The sequence below is a fragment of the Choloepus didactylus genome, chromosome 4, assembly GCF_015220235.1.
Source record: "Choloepus didactylus isolate mChoDid1 chromosome 4, mChoDid1.pri, whole genome shotgun sequence".
Classification (NCBI taxonomy): domain Eukaryota; kingdom Metazoa; phylum Chordata; class Mammalia; order Pilosa; family Megalonychidae; genus Choloepus; species Choloepus didactylus.
In genome coordinates, this window is record NC_051310.1 from 73823637 (window position 1) to 73842393 (window position 18757).

At 45.1% G+C, this 18757-nt stretch overlaps 1 protein-coding gene across 11 annotated transcripts in view; it reads left to right on the forward strand.

Annotated features, from left to right (window-relative positions):
- Positions 1-18757, forward strand: part of OTUD7A (OTU deubiquitinase 7A) — a 441745-nt gene that overhangs the window by 332648 nt on the left and 90340 nt on the right. For all 11 annotated transcript variants that reach the window (XM_037832844.1, XM_037832852.1, XM_037832850.1 and 8 more), the window contains one exon: positions 4066-4284. In XM_037832844.1, the coding sequence (XP_037688772.1) occupies positions 4066-4284 (219 nt within the window). The remainder of the gene's footprint in view (positions 1-4065; positions 4285-18757) is intronic.

The following is an 18757-nucleotide window of genomic DNA, read 5'->3' on the forward strand; positions in this document are numbered from 1 at the left end:
TCCACTTGACTTCAATCATATTTAGCTTATTTTTGTTGCCATGCTTTTTAGGCAACAATTAACTTCTTTATGCACTCATGTGTGTTCACTTATCCTTTGCTGTAAGACACTTCCTGAAAGACTACTTTCAAATATTTGCATGACGAATCTCCTAAGACTTTGTGTAACTGGAAATGTTTATGTTATATATATTAAAATTTTAGTTTAATGGAATAAATATTCTGGATCCAAATTATTTTCCTTGAACACTTTGAAACCATCCTCCATTGTCTGGTTGCACCTCATTTTCATGCCTTCAAGAGAGTTCCTTGACTTGATCTTATAATAGCCTAATTTATTCTTTACATAAATCCATACTGTTAATCAACATTCAATGTTGCATTTTTCATTCCAAATTAGGTTTTTGTCATTACTGTTATTTCACATTATAGTATTTATTTTAAATTCTTGTCCTACCTGGTCCATTTATTCTGCTTACTCTGACATAGGTACTTTGTTCACTTTCTTCAACAGTGCGTGCACTCCTCAGATATTTCCCTCATTTTCCCTGTGAGCTCCTAGGGCCTTGTGATTATCTGCCATCTTAGCTAGTAGTATATATCAGGGGAAAGGGACAAAGCATGGGCTCTGGTTTGTGCCCCTTTGAGTAAAAATGTGAGAAGCACTTGAGCTTGAGAGCCTTTAATATTTCAATCTAAGCTCAATACGTTCCCTGCTTGCTCTTTCCCCACAGTTTTAACTTCACTCCCTAGGGAACCACCCAGACCCTCTGTTTTAGAAATTGCTCTTTCTGAGGACTGCTCCCCTCTGTTGTATCTGCCTGGCTCACAGGGTGTGTTAGAAGGAGGGAGGAGTAGCTTAGAGGCTGGGCAGGCCCTCTGTACTCAACATTAGTGATGCCCCAGCCCAGCTCTGCTCCTGGTAGCTGGGCCAGTGGTGACGATGGAGGGGACAGTGATCTGCCAGGTCTAGGCTGGAGAGAGGAAAGGCACAGCCAGAATGTCCCCCCTTGGTCCCTGCCCATGGAACCTCACTCTCCCCCACTCTTCTGTCTCGTGGCAACTCCAGGGTGGGTTTAGGGAGAGGACACTCAGACTCGTCCAGTGTCCTCTCCTGTATTGTTCTTAAGTCCTCTTCCATGGGAACTGCCTCTTCCAGCCATTTGGTTTGCACTTCCCCACCAGAACCGTCTCATGATGGTGCATTCCTTCAGCACCATTCCATTGAGGCTATTGGCATCCCCCACACAGTGGCAACCCAGCAGAGAGGGGAAACATGGCAGCACCTGCTGATTTTGGCTAAATCTAAACAAACCAACCTCCTACTAAAAAGCTAGAAGGATCCTCCTCTGCTTCCAGAGGAGTTGTCCAAATCAGGGCCTAATATTATAGCTGGACCTGCTGCTATCTGATTTTTATCAGATATTATTTAAGGAAAAAAACAGAAGTGTATCCTAGCATAATTCTGTTAATTCTATTATGAACAGTCATATCAATTTTAGTAAAATATAAAGGATCATTTCTGAATTAGATTTTATGTCTCCCTTAACTGAGTTCTTCCTGAAATCATGGGGTATTAAAATGGCAAATGAAGCTCCTCATATTCTAAATTCAGGGGTCAGAAAACCATGGCCTGTGAACCAAATTCAGCCCAATGCCTGTTTTTGTAAATAAAGTTTTATTGAAACACAGCCACACCAATTCATTCCCATATTGTCTGTGGCTGCTTTAGCACCGCAAAGACAAGCTGAGGAGTTGCAAAAGAAACCATGTGGGTATGTGAATGTATCTTAATAAAATTGAATTGTTTAAAAAAAAAATCTAAAAAAATAAATAAAAGAAACAATATGGTCTGCAAAGCCTAAAATATTTATATCTGTCCCTTTAAGGAAAAGTGTGCTCACCCTTCATCTAAACCATAGACTTTTGGATTGACTTTATCAGTAGTTTTGGAATTCTGTACATTCTCCTGCTCTGTTATTTGTTGTTATATCTCTCTGCTTCTCTGGGACAATAACTTTAAACATGGCAAGTTCCTCTTCAAATTTTCATTTATCCCTCCAAAAGAGGGACCACAGAGTTCAAGTTAAAGAATGAATCTGTAAGAATTTTGTGTGTGTGTGTGTGCGTGTGTGTACACGTGATATTAACCCATGCACATTTGTGGTGGTGATGAAGTGTTAGCATTAGGTGCATATGTTTCTCATTAGATGATGATTTATTTTTAATTCAAAAAGTCTTTTTCCTTCTGACTGTGAACATTTGATATTGGGAGCTGTTTAGTAGCACATTACGCCACTAATTGCACTGTCTCTAACACCCCATCAGCATCTCATCACTTGAAAAATAGGTGCTGATTGATAAGCCAAGAAGGGATGGGTCTCCGTGCCCAGCAGATTCCCTCTGTTGAAGGACACACGATGGGCAGAGCCCGATGATTGTGGGTCCACGTAACTCCTCAGCTTCCCTAGCACCTAATGTCCGTGTCCATCAGTCCCAAAGGAGGAGGCGGTTCCTTCTTTCCCGGATACAAAAAGATAGTTAGTAGCAAACTTTGTGACCTCACTGCCTTGTGCAAGGCAGAAGCACTTGGGGTTGGACCTGCTGCCGAGTCCTTGGACAGGTGCCGGAAGGCACGGGGCAGCTTCCCACAGCACGCAAGCCGGAACCTCGTGCTCCCTCTTTCTTCTCTCTAATGGCCTGTGTGGATTGACTCCCCTTTTTGACTTTCCTCAGAACACAGAACAGCTTCATCATATTTGCATCAGAATGAAATTCAAGGCAGATGAAAACCGTTCACTTTGAAATATATTTCATCTTTTGGAACCTGCCTTTCATTTTAATGTGCCAGTACAGGGGGCTTCTGAGAATTAACTTCGGGTTTAAAGCCCTAAAGCCTCTGCTTTTCTAGCTGATTTTAACACAGTTACATTCATGTCAGTCCTGCACACTTCTCTTGCACGTGGGGAAGTAGAAAGCTCCTCCTGTGGATGCAGACAAGGGCTTGGGCACCCCTTCTGGCTGTGGGATGTGGGGCAGCCGGGGAGGCTGGAGGGGCTCTGGGTCATCAGCACCAACCCTTCGCCCAGGAACACGCTAATTTGAAATGAAGTGGGAGTTCTTAAGACCTAAGTGACTAGACTTGTGAATCTGCCTTAGGGTTTAGCAAAACTCGCATTCAGACACCAGTGGTCATGATTTTCTGAGCAAAATAAACAAGGACTACTGGCTTACTAAAGGAACTCTCATTATTTCAAACACTGACTGTAAAAATAAAATCCTATGCCCAATATTGAATATTTAAAATGTTAGCTATGAACCACAGGGTTTTTTTTTTTTTTTTTTAAAAAGCAGGCTTTTACAACATCAAGAGAACAAATGCATCTACTTTTTTGTTGTGGCGTTTAAATTGGATGATCACCTTTCTAACAAGGTGACACAGTATACCATAGAGAAATTCTATACTGTGTTTCTCAGTCCTTGGTTGGAAAACCCAAGGGAATTAAACCAGAATAGTCCATCATTTTCTAGAGTGCTGTGACAAAAGTCCAGACAGAATAGAAGTGTATGTAATGGCTTATTTATGGGGTGTGTTTATCAGAATAAATTTAATGAAAGAACCTCTCTGAAAATCCTAGCTACAATGGAGAAAGCCTGAATAGACGGTTTCTTGCTTTAAAAATGGAAAAGGGTAAAAACAAAGAGCAATCTCCCTTGCATTTTTGGGAGTAGGAGAGGACAGCTCTGCTGAGTTGAATTAGATGTAACTTAAGACTCAAAAAGCAAGACTGGTGAGTTTTAACAGTGCTGTGTACTTGACTTGTTCAGTGGCCTTAAAGCTCGCATCCTTCTAAATGGTTTCATGACAGAGTAAGTGCCGTGTGCCAGGCGGCGGTAATGCTAGACCAGCAGCTGGGAGGCCTTTGCAGAAGACTCTCAGGATAGAGGGGCCCGTGGGGGAAGGGTATGAGTGTGCATGTGTGCATGTGTGTGCATGTGTTGGTATGTAGAGCCACACCTACATCCCACTCAATTCCTGTGGTCACCTTCTCTTCTCCCCCTGCAGAAAAACGGCTTTCCCGGGGGATTTCCCATGCCAGCTCAGCCATTGTCTCCCTGGCCCGATCACACGTGGCGAGTGAATGCAACAACGAGCAGTTCCCCCTGGAGATGCCAATCTACACATTCCAGTTGCCAGACCTTAGCGTGTACAGCGAAGACTTCCGGAGCTTCATCGAACGGGACTTGATCGAGCAGGCAACAATGGTAGCTTTGGAGCAGGCAGGTAAGTGGTGTCCGCAGCTGGATGGCCTGGCAGGCCCACCTTCCTTAGGCTCAGCGAATGGGTGGGGTTGACCTAACTCTCATCAACGAGCAAGAGAAAGGCACGGTGTTCTCTGACACGGATTTTTGCTCTGGGCAGATTTCTATTAGGATTCTAGATGCTTGCACCAAAACTCCTGCTCTGTAACTGGACCCTGCTGGTTGGATGTGGTGGCCTGTGATCTGCGGTGCCTGGAATCTCTGGAATTTTCTTTCCTCCTTGCTCCTAAGTCCAATGTGACTAGGATGGTCCTGTCCTAAGTAGCGTCCCATGCTTCTTTGCCTTACTTCTCTCCTTTTCCCACCCACCTCTACTCCATGGGCATTGAACAGAGGACAGGAAAGACCAGGGGCTTGATGAACGCTAGGAGAACCCTGTCACATCCTGTGGGCATGGGCAAGTTATATAACTTCTTTGAACCTCAGTTTACCCATCTGCAAAAATGAGAAGACCTGTACCCACCTGGTAAAGCTTTTATAGTATCAATTAATGTGTACCTTAGGCAGCTCTTAGTTTCCTGCCCTTCCCAACTTCCACTGGCTCCAGGTGGAGGAAAAAGAAAACCTGACTTCAGTCTCCCTCCTTTTCCTAAAAGTTTTTCACCCCTCTGACATTCCAATGAGGAAGAGATTCAGAGAGCAAGCCTCACTTTTCTTCTTTGGAGTTACTAAGGATAAGATAATTAACTCAGAGCAAACATCTAAAACAGATGTAGGTTCTTCCAGAGACAGAGCAGTATGTATTTCACTCACAATGGTCTGTTATAAATCTTTGCAAAATCACATACCCATCTGCCGGGGAGGGGGCCTCCACTTCTAAAGGCCTGGAGACACTCTCCACCTGCAGGGTCCCAGGAGTGCAGGTGAGAGAAGCCCCTGGCTGAGCATGGTAGTGAGAGAGGGGCAGCCAGCAAGTACTGCCCGATGAGGGAGCAGAGCTTATCACCACTCGTGGCTTGCTTTATCTTTTTTTAACTTTTTATTATAATAGCATATATGCAACTCAGAATTTCCCACTTTAATGACTTTCAAGTGTACAATTCAGTGGTATTAATTCCATTCGCCATATTGTGCTACCATCACTGTTCTCCGTCACTCAAACTTTTTCATCACCTCAAACAGAAAGTCTCCACCCATCAAAGCAATACGTCCCTCCACTCTTGACTAAGACTCAGGCAAAATTGTCAAGCACTTTTGAGTGTTTCAGAAGAAGGCTGAAGAAAGGGCCATGTAGGTTGGTGTCTGTTGACCTTGGGTAGATAGACCAGTCAAGGTTCTGGAAGGTGGCACACTCAGATGAGTGAAATGAGGGAGATTCCATAAAGCAACTATCTGGCAAGGAAGGGGTGGGGCTTGGGGACTAGTAACTGAAGGTAGCAGTGAGTACCCAGAGACCTGGCAAAGAACAGAGGGCAAGAGTGGCTGTGTGGAGAAGCCACCAACATGAAGGTGGCCTTTAGAAGAGAGAAGGACCTGGAGAAATACGTCCTCCAATTGCACTCTTCCCCCGTTGTCCAAGTCTGAGAATAATGCCTCTTGCTGGCAACCCCCCCCCAGAAGCCAGAGGGCAGAGCCCATTGGCATGATCCACACAGAGAAGTGTGGAGAAGGGTGGGACATCCAGTGAGATGTCACGTTGGGTATTTTCACCAGATCCTGGCTTCCGTGTGTACTCAGTTTCACACCATTGCTTTCTAGCATAATCCATAGGGTTTCCTCATCCATCTACTCAAGAAGGAAGGCATTGACACCTGTAGAACAAAGGAAGGGATGGTGACTGGTGTGGCCTGATTCTTCATGGCCAGTCTTGCAATGGCATCTCAGCCCCAGGGCCCAGCGGGAGCCTCACCTGTCGTGTGCTTGGTTTGAGAACAGGGGTCGGCATGTCCCGTACCCGTGCTGGATCCGATGTTGTGACTGTGGATGAATTGCTTTCTCATCTGCTGCACAGCTCTCAAAAGCAGACCCGTGACTGACACCCCACCTTGTTGTCACTGATCGGCAGGCCTAAAACAAGCCGTCCGGATTCACAATAGGCTAAACCTCTCACTCTGGAGGCTAGAGATCTTGAAGATGTTTCCAAGTTAGGAATCCAGGTAATATGTGTTAAATGGAAGATTTACTACTTGTAGAGAAGGGAAAATCAGGACAGGTTCAGAAAGAAAAGCCCTGTTGAAGGGTGTGCTTTGAGCCACCCTATTAGCCTTCTCCTTACAGTCCTCTCAGGCTTAGCAAAAGCCCTTACTTCTTTCAAATGTCTTTTCTATTATTTTTTCCATATATCACATATTAACCCTATCACTTAAATTTTATCTTCCTGATTAACAACCAGCCCATCTTAGAAGCCACTTTTTAAAAATCCAGACTAACTGAGGTAATATTCTCGATTCTAGAATAGCTCACTGTATATGTTATGAGTGAAAAGAATGGAGAGAATCAGCAAGGAAATGATTCTACGTGATGCCAGCCTCTGTACTCAGTGATCCAGAAACAGTACTTGCTCACTGAACGTGGGCAGCTTTGGGGAGGCTGGTGCCCCTCCAGCAGCTGATGACTGAGTGCTTCAGGGACCCACCAGCAAGCTTGCATGGTACAGTTAGAGACTGGGAGATGTCAAGGTCTTGCTCAGTTCAAGCAAATAAGGGAGATGGAGTGTGTTTCCCATGTCTCTCACACTGAAAAATAACACAGGTGCCCAGACCAAACATGTGTCCATTTCTTCAGAAAGTGGAGTGTGTGGTCTTTGGGCTCAGTGGGAGCCCAAGCTTGACACCAACCACTGTCCACTCTGAACTTTTGTCTCCTCATCTATCCAATGGGAGTTGGACTAAATCATCTCTCAGGCCCTACTATGCCCACGTTCCAGTGTGGACTCCCAGCTGGTGCTAGGTGAGTGCTGCCATCTTCCTTACCCCATCAGAATAAAGAATCTGGGGTACTAGGAAGTGACTACAGCTCCTTGCACCCTGAGGCTGTGCTCCTCTCCTATCCAAGGAGAAAACAGATCCCTGCCATGAAACAATGATTTGAAAAAGCTTGCTCAGTCTTGTTAGGGACACAGAATTCCTCCTTCTAATAATTTACCATGTGAGATCCTTGTAAATAAACTATAGGCAATAGTGTTTATTGCATACATGAGAGACTGAAATACAGATGTCAAAGAAATACTCAATGGAAAAAAAACACTTGTTTAAACTACAATTCTAGGTGTGATGGGCAGGAAATATCTCTGTCTCAGGGGCCCGGAGGGGTCTCCACTTTTCATGGGAACATATAGGAACCCCAGGCTCATGTAGTCCAGAAAATTGGCAAAGGTCTCTCACCCCCCTTTAGTTATGCCCTCCCAAGGCACAGCCAGTCCATCAAAGGGGGCTTAACCATACTCCCTCAGTGCCTGCACTGGCGAGGGCCTGCAAGACCTCTTCCGAGCTTTCCTGGGCCCTTGGGCAGCTCTACTTACATGGCAGAGTGGGTTGCCAATCTTGAACTCCCATGAACCCACAGATGCGGGAGTCCAGTTCTCCCCAATCCTAAAACTACCCCCACCCTGTGACAATCTTGGGACAACAGAAGCCCAGATCTTGGCTGAGCTATTGAGAGAGGAAAGACAAAACACCTTTCATTCTGCTATGATTCGTCTGCCCATTGAGAAGAGAAGAACCCATTCATTTCTCCACCACGTGACTCGGCTGCATTCACGTATAAGAAGACTTAGAAATCACAGTCTCTAGATGTGTGAAGCCACATCTGATGCCTTGTTGGGAAGCTAACTGTGGGCGAGATGGTGTGTGGTGCTCCCCCATGTCCATCAGTCAGGTGGCGGAGAGACATTTTCATGTAACGGAGGAGTTGCTGTGTGCATGGGAGATGGAAATATAGATGTCAAAAGATAGTTCATCACAACTTTGCAATGTGGCATTTGTCTTGTTTCCATGGGAGGATAATTGGATTGGAGTGAGTCTGCCAGAGCGGCTGTTAGATGTGGGGGAGGCTGTGGGCTCTAGATCAGCCTGACCCTGGCTCAAATCCCAGATTAGGATTAACTGTGAGAGCTTGGCCTGCACGAGCCTTGCATTCTCCCATCTTAAAATCAGGGATGTGTAACAGCTGTCCACCTGAGATGCTCCCAACAAACTTGCACTCTGCTCTTACTTGATGCCCAGAACTGTCCAGGGATAGGGCCATTCTGCAAAGCAAAGAGATGGGTTCCCTGCCCTGGAGGGAGATTAAATCCTAATGGGGAAAGAAGACAGTAAACAAGTGGACCAAAAATGTAGTGAGGCCCCAAAGACAGCTATGAAGCAGTTACAAAGTGGGGAAAAGGGATTTAATGTGCAGTTGAGGGTGGTTGAGACAGACTTCGTGATGATGCTCCTTGAGGGCAGGAAGGAGCAATGCTGCATCTGGAATTCCTGGCAGGAGGAGCTGAGCTTCAGAGGCTGGTACATGTCAGGAAGGCGCATGTCACGTAATCATGTGAAGAACAAGGTGGGAGAACAGTAGCCAGGGGGCTGGTGAGTCACCGGGAAGGAAGGGCCACCCCCAGAAGGTTTTGAGCAGGGTAGTGACATGCTTTGACTCAAATTGTATGTCCTGTGACTGTTCTGTTGAGAATGTATTGTAAGGAGGCAAGAGAAGGAAGGGCAGAGGGGAGGCTGCTGCTTTAGTCCCGGGGAGAGAAGGGGGGACCGGGTGGTGGGGGCAGCAGTAGACCTGATGAGAAGGAGCTGGATATTGAAGTGGGACTTGTTGATGGGCTGGAGGTGACTGTGACAGAGAGCAAAGAGCCAAGGACAAATCCAGGAATGTTGGCTTCACAAGTGGATTAGTGGTGGAGCTGGGCAGGCTGGGGGCAGTGAAGAGGTCAGCACTGGCAAGCAAAGGCCAAGATTCTGGTGAAACTCGCAAAGCTGTCAGCCAGTTGGCCATGTGAGTCTGGAGTTGGGCAGAGGTCTGGGCTAAAGATATAAATTTGGGAGTTCCCAGTGTGGGATGGAATCCACGGGCAGGGATGAGCTCCTAGGAGACTTCCCACCATGCCACTGATGTCACTCGTGTGCAAACCATGGGATGTGTGAGTCTGGGGCATGGGTGGAGACTAGAAATTGCCCCAAGATGAAAGCCTGCAGTCCTCCAGGATGGAGAGCTCAGGAATGGAAAGATGCAGCAGAAGAGACAGAGTAGGCCCAGCCTGGGAAGCAGGGAAAACCAGGGCTTTGTAGTGCCCCAGATGCCCAGGGTGTTTCAAGGAGGGAGTGAGCAATTGTGCCAAACATACCACTAAGTCAAGGAGCATGCACACTAGAAATTGACCATTGAATTTGATGATACAGAGGTTGTCCATGAGACAATGGAAGGGGAAACCTCCCTGTGCTTCGCACAGGCTGCTACAACTCGTCTCTTTCCACCAGCTTTTCTTTTCTCCACCCTTCCCTTTATCTCATGAGATGCCCATTGGACTCCCATCTCCCTGGGCCCATTCCTCACTGCAAGGAAATTTCTTGTGTTGCTACTTGCCAGGTTTGTCTTCTGAACCCTGTCATATTTTGGAGATCACTTTACCTGTCTGCACAGGAGAGGCCTCCACTTGGAGGCCTCATCGGACAGCCCAGAAGCACGATGGTCCCTTCAGAGGCCTGGCCTGACATCAAGCAGCCCCAGAGCACAGGGCCCAGACCCAGGCATGAGAAGGATGGAGATCTGGGCTCAGGTCTCAGAGCCAGGCTAGCTACTGTGCCACCCTCTCGAGGCTTCAGATCGTCATCTATGAATTAGAGATGAAGCCATCCACCTTGTAGGGCTGTCATGAAGAGCGAAATAACGCATGCACAGTACTTGGTACATAGTTAATATTCAATAAATGCCTGCCTTTGCTAACTTTCAGATTTTATGCTCATAAGGTAATATTTCTCTCTCTCTCTCTCTCTCTCTCTCTCTCTTACTCCTATAGAGTGTATCTGTTTTGACCAAAATTGTAATTTCTGGTCAAAGAAACTATAGTTGTTCATATGACACAATTATAGTCATATTAAATGAATGAACACTATAGTTGTTCATCCATTTAATACATATTTATTGAGCACCTACTGTGTGCCAAACACTATTATTAGTGCTGAGAACCACACACGGTCCCCAACTCAAAAGAGCTCCAAGTAGGTACAGGAGACAGACGCAGCACTGAGGACCCACCGCAGTGTGAGAGAGCACCCACAGAAGCATGCGGAAGGCACGATGATTCCCAGAGGAGGGCTCAGATGTCCCTGGGCAGGTGGGGTGTGCTCCAGAGAGGCAGTGATCTTAGAAAGAACCCAAGGGTCACGTTTAGGGCAAAAACTGCCTCCCCTTCCTCCTAGGGATTTGTCACGTTCTGTTTTCTTTCATCTAGTATCTTAGTGGGTGATGAGCAAAATGACATCTTATTTTAAACTGTGGGGTAACCATCTGTTACAGAGCTCAAGTTAATTGGTCCCATTATCATGTATGAATCAGAAGAAGGCAGCTTTGCAAAAGTCAGAATCAGTGACTAATAACTCCACCATAAGAACACCAACCTCTCTCAATGGTTTTCACCTGCAATTTTCTTCTCTGCACAAGCTCAGTTATTTTAAATATCCACAGTGTCGGCTTCCAAAGTCTTTTTTCAGCTCTTATGTGAAAAGATGTGGGGGGCATGACCACCCTATCAAAGCTAGGAATAGGAACGCCAAACCATGAACCCTTTTGAAACCTTCTGAATTACAGCCCTTGTGCAAAAAAAAAAAATAAAATAAAATAAAGAAGAAGAAAAATTGCCTTTACCTAGGGCCTCCCACTCTGAATCTGGCTGGAATGTTAGAATAGCTCTGTGCTCATTTGGCTTACCAGGGACTGTAAAGTTCTGGCATGGTTTGTCATTGCCGGGTCATCTTTCCAGTGTGGTCATGGCTGACATGAAACCCCAGGAGCACTCTCCATTGGAAATACGCCTTGACTTCAGAAACCAGTTTGAATCAAACCACTAAGCCTAGACTTCCATCCTCTCTGTCACATAATTTTGGTAGAGATTCAGTTAACTTCAAAGTGTGATCGACCATGTAGTCTGGGTTGAGAATTAGAAGATGGTAAGGACTCCATAGGAAATTTCTGAAGAGAGAGAGATCTCTGTTGAGGGAAAGTGGACTTTTTAAGATGGCATTAATCCTTGCACCCAGAAAGATGACTTCTATGAGCGTGGATTTCTGCTAAATGGAAGAAATTCTACATGCCCGGGCCAGCTTTCACTATCTCTGGCTCCTTGCAGGGACTCCAGATCCTGGAGTGTGTGAGGACAAAGTGTGGCAACAGCCTCCCTGAGGAATTTAAGTCACTGGGGATCTGAAGAGACACAGGTTTGGTCTCACTTCAGCATGGCTTTACAACATGCTATGTTTGAGATACACCGGCAAGTAACGTGATACTGTGATTTTTTTTTCATATTTTTTTATTGTAGACTATAACATGTATACATAAAAGTGATAACTTTCCAAGTGCAATTTAACAAATAGTTAGAGAGCAAATTTCAAAGAATATTATAGGTTACAATTCCACAGTTTCAGTTATTTCCTTATTATGAAATATAACATATATATAAAAGGTAATATCTTTCAAAGTATTATTTAACAAGTATATATATAGGAAATTTCCAAAGTTATTATGAGTTATAATACTATACTTTCAGTTATTTCCTTATTGTGAAATCTAACATATATACAAAAAGGTATAGCTTTCAAATAATTTAACAAGTAGCTATAGAACAAATTTCAAAGTATGCTATGGGTTATAGTTCCCCCATTTCAATGCTTTCCATCCAGCTATTGTAATACCTTAGCAACTAAGAAAAAGAAAATTATACAAAGATTCAGTATTCATAATCCTTTGTTAAATTCCATTTTGTCTGTTGGTACCCCTTCCTCTAGTTTAATCACTTTCCTGATCTTAAGGAATGCCTAGGCAGTGGCCACCCTAACTTGTTCATGTTGAAAAGGGGTTTCAACTTTATGAGAAAAGGGATCACATCTGGTTGATGTTCTTGAAGAGGCTGTTGCCTCTGGGTTTGGGGACTTAGGTGGCATAGGAGGTGTCTGGAGGATTTAAGTTTCTGATGAATAAACTTAGTGAGTGAAACTTTATAAATTGTATAGAGTCTCAGATAGGCATCTGGGTATTCTTGATATTGCGATTTAAAAAAATATATTTTTTGCGGATAATCTAACATTTACTTGCTGGTTTCCAAGAAGTCCTCTCCCTGGCCTTGAACCTTGCCATTAGTGACTAACCCTATGAAAACTAGAGGATGGACACTGGAATGTGGAAGAAGAGGAGAAAGGACATAAGAATGAGAATTTGAAAGTGAACATGATCAGAATTGTATAAAATCAGCACCTTTTAAAGTTGTGTGTCCACGACTTCAGATGCTTTCCCAGTTTGAGGGGAAGCTCTTGAGATCTGAGAACATTGGAGAGGCTTTAAATAATTGTGGGGAGACAGACCTATTAAAATTGGATTTGTGAGGTCGACAGAAAAGAACTATATCTTCTGGAATATGGGAGTGGAATCATGCCAAAGGGAATTGTCAAAGTTATCAAGTTTGTTCTCCCAACTCAAAGCAGGTCATACCCCTCATCTGAACGAGTATGACTGCAACCCCACTGTCTCTCAAGAGCAGAAGCTTACACTTTGTCTGCATCACTTTGCTCCCACAGAAGCATTTCCCTCCTCCCGCCACCACAGAAGAAGGCCTGGGGCTGGCAGGCTCCCCCTCTCTGGGGTTAGTGTCTTGCACAGGTGTGTTTAACCGTCATGAGCCCATGAGGCTCAGACCAGAAGGAGAGACACACCTGAAAGCAGAGAGCCACAAACTGGTATTTCAGGGGCTACAATGTGTGTTTTCAGTATGGTCATTTTGCAAAAGCAGGAGGAACCCTCACCCAAAGTTTTGGTTTAGGTGTTGAAACTGCTGATGCTGCACACACAGCCCGAGGGCATATGAGAAGGTTTATGACTTACATAATGGAGGTCTCTGGGAAGAGCAAGGCAGACCTCTCAAGTGGTCTGCAGTGGCTTGAGAGAGCAAGGAAAGGAGGCCAGTCTGGGTTTTTCTTTTGGTTAGAGGGGTGGGGGCCAAGCCAAGGGTTCCTGCACGTGGGCAAGGGCTTGTGTGGTTTGAATCTCCCACCAGCACCAAAGGAGGGAGCATACAGGCTTTCTTACCAGCTGGCCCAGATGTGGGGCACAAGGGAAGGGGGGGGGGGTTTAAAAGCCATTAGCAAACATCAGAAAGTGTCTCCTCATTACAATTCACCCCTGAGGTTCATCCTTGAACAAGAAATTGTTGTTGCTGCCATTGGCTGGACTAGAGAGCCAAACTAGCAGTGGATGGCCCAAGAGTTTATAAAACTCTGCAGATGGGGCCTGTGCCAGTTTGGATGTGTTATGTCCCCCAAAATGCCATGTTCTTTGATACAATCTTGTGGAGGCAGATGTATTAGTGTTGATTAAGTTGGAACCTTTTTATTGAGTGTTTCCATGGAGATGTGATTCAATCAACTGTGGTCAAGACCTCTGATTGGATGATTTCCATGGAGATGTTACCTCACCCATTTAGGGTGGGTTTTAATTACATCACTGGAGCCATATAAAAGAGCTGACAAACAGAAGGAACTTAGTGCTGCAGCTGAGAGACATATTTGAAGACTATAATTGAAAGCTAATGCAAACATTTTGGAGAACGCCATTTTGAAACACAACCTGGGAGCAAGCAGACACCAGCCACATGCCTTCCCAGCTAACAGAGGTTTTCTGGATGCCAATGACATTTCTCCAGTGAAGGTACCCAATTGTTATTGACTTACCTTGGACACTTTATGGCCTTAAGACTGTAACTTTGTAACCAAATAAACCCCCTTTTATAAAAGCCAATCCGTTTCTGGTGTTTTGCAAAATGGTGGCATTAGCAAACCAGAGCAGGACCCTTTGTTAGGGAATACAGGGCTAAGACAACAGACCACGATTTAGTGAATTGTGCTGACCCTGGGGTCCTATCCTTTATCAGGGACATTCTGGTAAAAGGATGGAAAGCAGAAACATCCCAACAAGCTCCATCACATGTAACAGTAGTGATGCTGTCCACAGAGTATATAAATTCCCATTCCTGTTCACCTTGTTGATCCCAGGGGCTCCCTAGGTAACCAAGAAGTCTGGCCTCTGCCAAGCACCATGGCATCTGGCAAGGAACTGAGAACAGGGGAAGCTCCCCATGGCTGCAGGTGGAATACACCAGAAGGTCAAATTTCAGCTCCATCCAAAGCAAGGAGGCCTCGGTAGCTATGCCAAGCTTGCCAGTTATTGCTTCCATACACAAGGCATAATGGGAAGCTGGATGTGGAGGGCCACAGGCTTGGGGCCTGAGAGACCCTCTATTCCCAAGAGAGCCTCGTATGTGGCTAGCAACTGTCAGCCTAACAGTGGATAGTGCAGGGCTGCAAAGGACAGTTTCTTGCATCAGAAGCACATGGGCAACTTATGGCCATCATTGGTGGTTCAGAGAATCAAAGGAGACATGAAAGGAGATTGCTAAATCCTCTCTAGTGAAGGTGGCTCTGAAGGCACCACTGAGAGTGCCTGTTTATTTCAACTTGGACAGATTCTAGAGCCTTCTGTTGGAAGGGACCCCACTCAAAGTGGACTGATACGCAAATAATAGCATCAGTGAGAATAAGTGAAATTTGTAAATGAGGAGTATGTTGCCAACAGACCCAACATATCTAAAAGATGTTCAGTTGTTTTGACATTGGGGGTGCTGAGAGGGACAATAACTGTCAAGGATGAAGTGGCCCTTGGTTTATCAAATACCTTTCAGGAATTTAACCAAGGTGGCAGGACCTTGCACTCTTGAGAAACAACAGCCCATCCCCTCTTTGTAAAGCTCCTTTGTGAGCATGCATATGTCCTTAATGAGTGCACCGAAAGAAAACCTCTTTGGAGGGGATCATTAATGCAATGTCTTACCTGTGCTTCTAGAGAAAGGTGAATGCAGTTAAGACCTTACCTTCAAAGACTGTGTTCAATGACAAAGCTGTTAAGGTGCTCCATGTGTGGCCTGGTAAAAGTACATCATGTCCCTTCAGAGGTGAAGGAACTGTGACCAAGTGGCTGTTGAAATGGCACTGAACAGAACACATGAGCCAAATCTTTCATTGCAAAATATCCACCAGTTGCTGATTGGATGGAATCAGTCATTTCAATAATATTAGGTATTAGGTGTGTGATGGGTTGAAGCCATATGTACTCCAGAAAAGTCATATTCTTAAATTCAATCCATTCTGTGGGTACAGACCCATTGTAATGGGTTATTTTGATTAGGTTATTTCAGTTGAGATGTGACCCACCTCATTCAAGGTGGGTCTTAATCTTCTTTCTGGAGTCCTTTATAAAAGACAGAGAGCACACTGAAAAAGCCCAGCAGAAGCCCCAAATAAGCTGGGAGACAAGGACACTCAGAGAAGCTCAGAGAGGAAGCTGCTGAATCCAGACACTGAAGGCAATGAAACCCAGCAGAGAAGGGAGAGACCAGCAGACATTGCCATGTGCTCGGCGGTACGACAGAGGAGCTGAGGACCACTGGTAGCCAGTCATTGGGGACAAGATATCATCCTGGTGATGCCTTAATTGGGACATTTTTCATGACCTCAGAACTGTAAACTGGTTGGTTAATAAATCCCCATCGTAAAAGCCAACTAATTCTGGTATATTGCATTTTGTAAGCTTTACCAAAGCAAACCAGAATGGGAGCCTTAATGGAATCTCGGCACTAAGTTTGCGGAGATCCACTGTGAGGCACCGTTCATTCTTTCCAGGTTTAAGAACAGTCCAGAGTGGGCTGTTAAATGGTGAAGCTGTGGGAAAAATCACTGCTTCACTCACTGGATCTTACATAGCAAGTTTCAATCCCTGAAAGCCCTGTTTTAATTTACGTTGTGCCTTATTAACTATTTTAACCACGGGGTAAAGTCCATGGGGTCCCATTTTGTCAAGACAGTTTGTAAGTGCCAAAGATTGAATTTAATTTTCATTTATTACTCATTGGTTCAGAGTTCCTGTGCCCACTGTGGGATTTTCTTTAGGGCCGTGGATGCTACAACTATGGGGAATTTAGGTAGGTCAACAGTTCTTAAGGTGGGGCACATCTGTTTACCCTCTATTTTCTATTGTAACTCCTATAAGATTAAAGGGGGTACCTTGTTTAAATTTAGTAGGTCCCCAGGCAGAACTGCAATTTGAGCCCCAATATTATATCTACAAAGATTTGCCAATTGATGCATTTCAACAGAAGTTCAAGTTAATTCAGAAGCTGTGTTGAAGAGGCGCAAAAGGAAATTGGAGCCCTTATATCCTCTCTTGTATAAATTCTTTTCTTGGTAAATTTTGGATTTCCAATTGGGTCAAATGGGGGACCTTTGTTTCGGTTTTTTGTCTGTTTGATTGTTTTCCCCCCCTGTATCCAGGGTTGTTTCTTTCTTCCCCTTTTCTTTTCCTTTCCTTTTCTTTTTTTTTCATTTTTGTTTTATGTTGTTATTCAGTTTTGTTTTGTTTTGTAACTGGATATAATTCAGGATTTCTCATTATCTTGTTCATATTTATAAATTTCTTCCTCCAGAGAGCCTCAAATCAGTATCACCAGGATTAGCCACCCCCCGCCGTGGCAGTGTTTGCTTTGTAGAGTTTCGGGACTCCTGGGGTTAAGTGGGGTTTGAATAAACCCTCTTGCTGCACCACAGGGTGCCGTGGGTGTTTTTCCCTGTAAACCTGAGACCAGTATCTTCACTGAGCTAGAAGTGGGAGCAGCAGCCACCGAGATGGGCTGTCTGCCCTCAGGAGTGTGGGCATCAGCTCCTCACCAACGGCTACTTTTCTTTTTTCTACTTAGATGACTGCTCTTTCAGGAGCAACCATCCAGTGGGCCCACATCCTGCCCAGGGTACACCCTTTCCCCTGTATGATCTGTAGACCAGGGGCCCGGGCCTGGTAGAGGCACACAATGAATCAGTCACAACTTGCCTAAGGATTGCTCTTTCATAAGCAGCCACCCAGTGGGCCTGTTTCTCACTCAGGGTGTCGATCGGGAACAATGCCTAATGTCAGTCACAGCTTCCTTCTAAAGCACACGGATGGGTCTGGCCTAAGGCATACAACCCAGGACCACTTTAAGGAGGGCCCCAGTCCCCTGCTGTTACGGTTTGCTAATGCTGCCCCTTTTGCAAAATACCAGAAATGAACTGGCTTTTATAAAGGGGGTTTATTTGGTTACAAAGTTACAGTCTTAAGGACATAAAGTGTCCAAGGTAAGGCATCAAAGAATAGGGTACCTTCACTGGAGAATGGCCAGTGGTGTATGGAAAACTCTGTTAGCTGGGAAAGCACATGGCTGGTGTCCGCTTGCTCCCAGGTTGTGTTTTAAAATGGCTTTCTCCAGAATGTTGCTCTTGGAGCGTTTTGTCCTCTCTTAGCTGCAGCTGCTCTTTAAAATGTCACTCTCAGTTGCTCTTGGGACGTTTGTCCTCTCTTAGTTTCTCTGGAGCAAAAGTCTGTTGTCAATGGCCATCTTCAAACTGTCTCTCATCTGCAGCAAGCATCTGGGCCTGTGTGGCTCTTTTTAAAGGACTCCAATGATCCAATAAAGACCCACTCTGAATGGATGAGGCAACAGCTCCATGGAAATAATCCAATGAAAGGTCTCGTCCACAGTTGATTGAGTCACATCTCCATGGAAACACTGAACCAATAGGTTCCAACCTAATCAACACTAATACATCTGCCCCCACAGGATTGCACCAAACAACATGGCTTTTTCTGGGGGACATAATATATACAAACTAGCATACCTGCTCCTGTTGCTAAACACCAAATAATCATCAACACTGCTGGCAGAGGTCAGCTAAGTCTATAACAGAGATGTGGTAGGATTCAATGGTGCAGCCCAGCATGGTACAGCTCTGAGCACAAGCTGGCCAGCACACAGCAGCTCAACATACCTGCTTTCCATCAGAGCTGGTTAGCAAGTCAAAGCCAAAGAAGAAAGACCCCGGTGGTGGTGTGGTGGTGGTGGTGATGGTGGTGGTGGTCAGCGTCTGGACATCTTGCTCATGGCACCAATTGTTAGGGTCACCCTGCAAAGCAGGAGGGACCCTGTTTTAGTTTCCTGGGCTCCTCAAGCAAGTGCCATGCAATAGCGTGGTTTAAACAATAGGAATTTAATGGCTCACAGTTTTGAGGCCAAGAAAACATCCAAATCAAGCCATCATCAAGGTGATACTTTCTCCCCAAAGACTGTGGCAATCTGGGGCTGACTGCCAGTGATCCTTGGCTCCTCTGTCACATGGCAAGGCACGTGGTGGCCTCTCCTGGCCTCCCCATTCTCT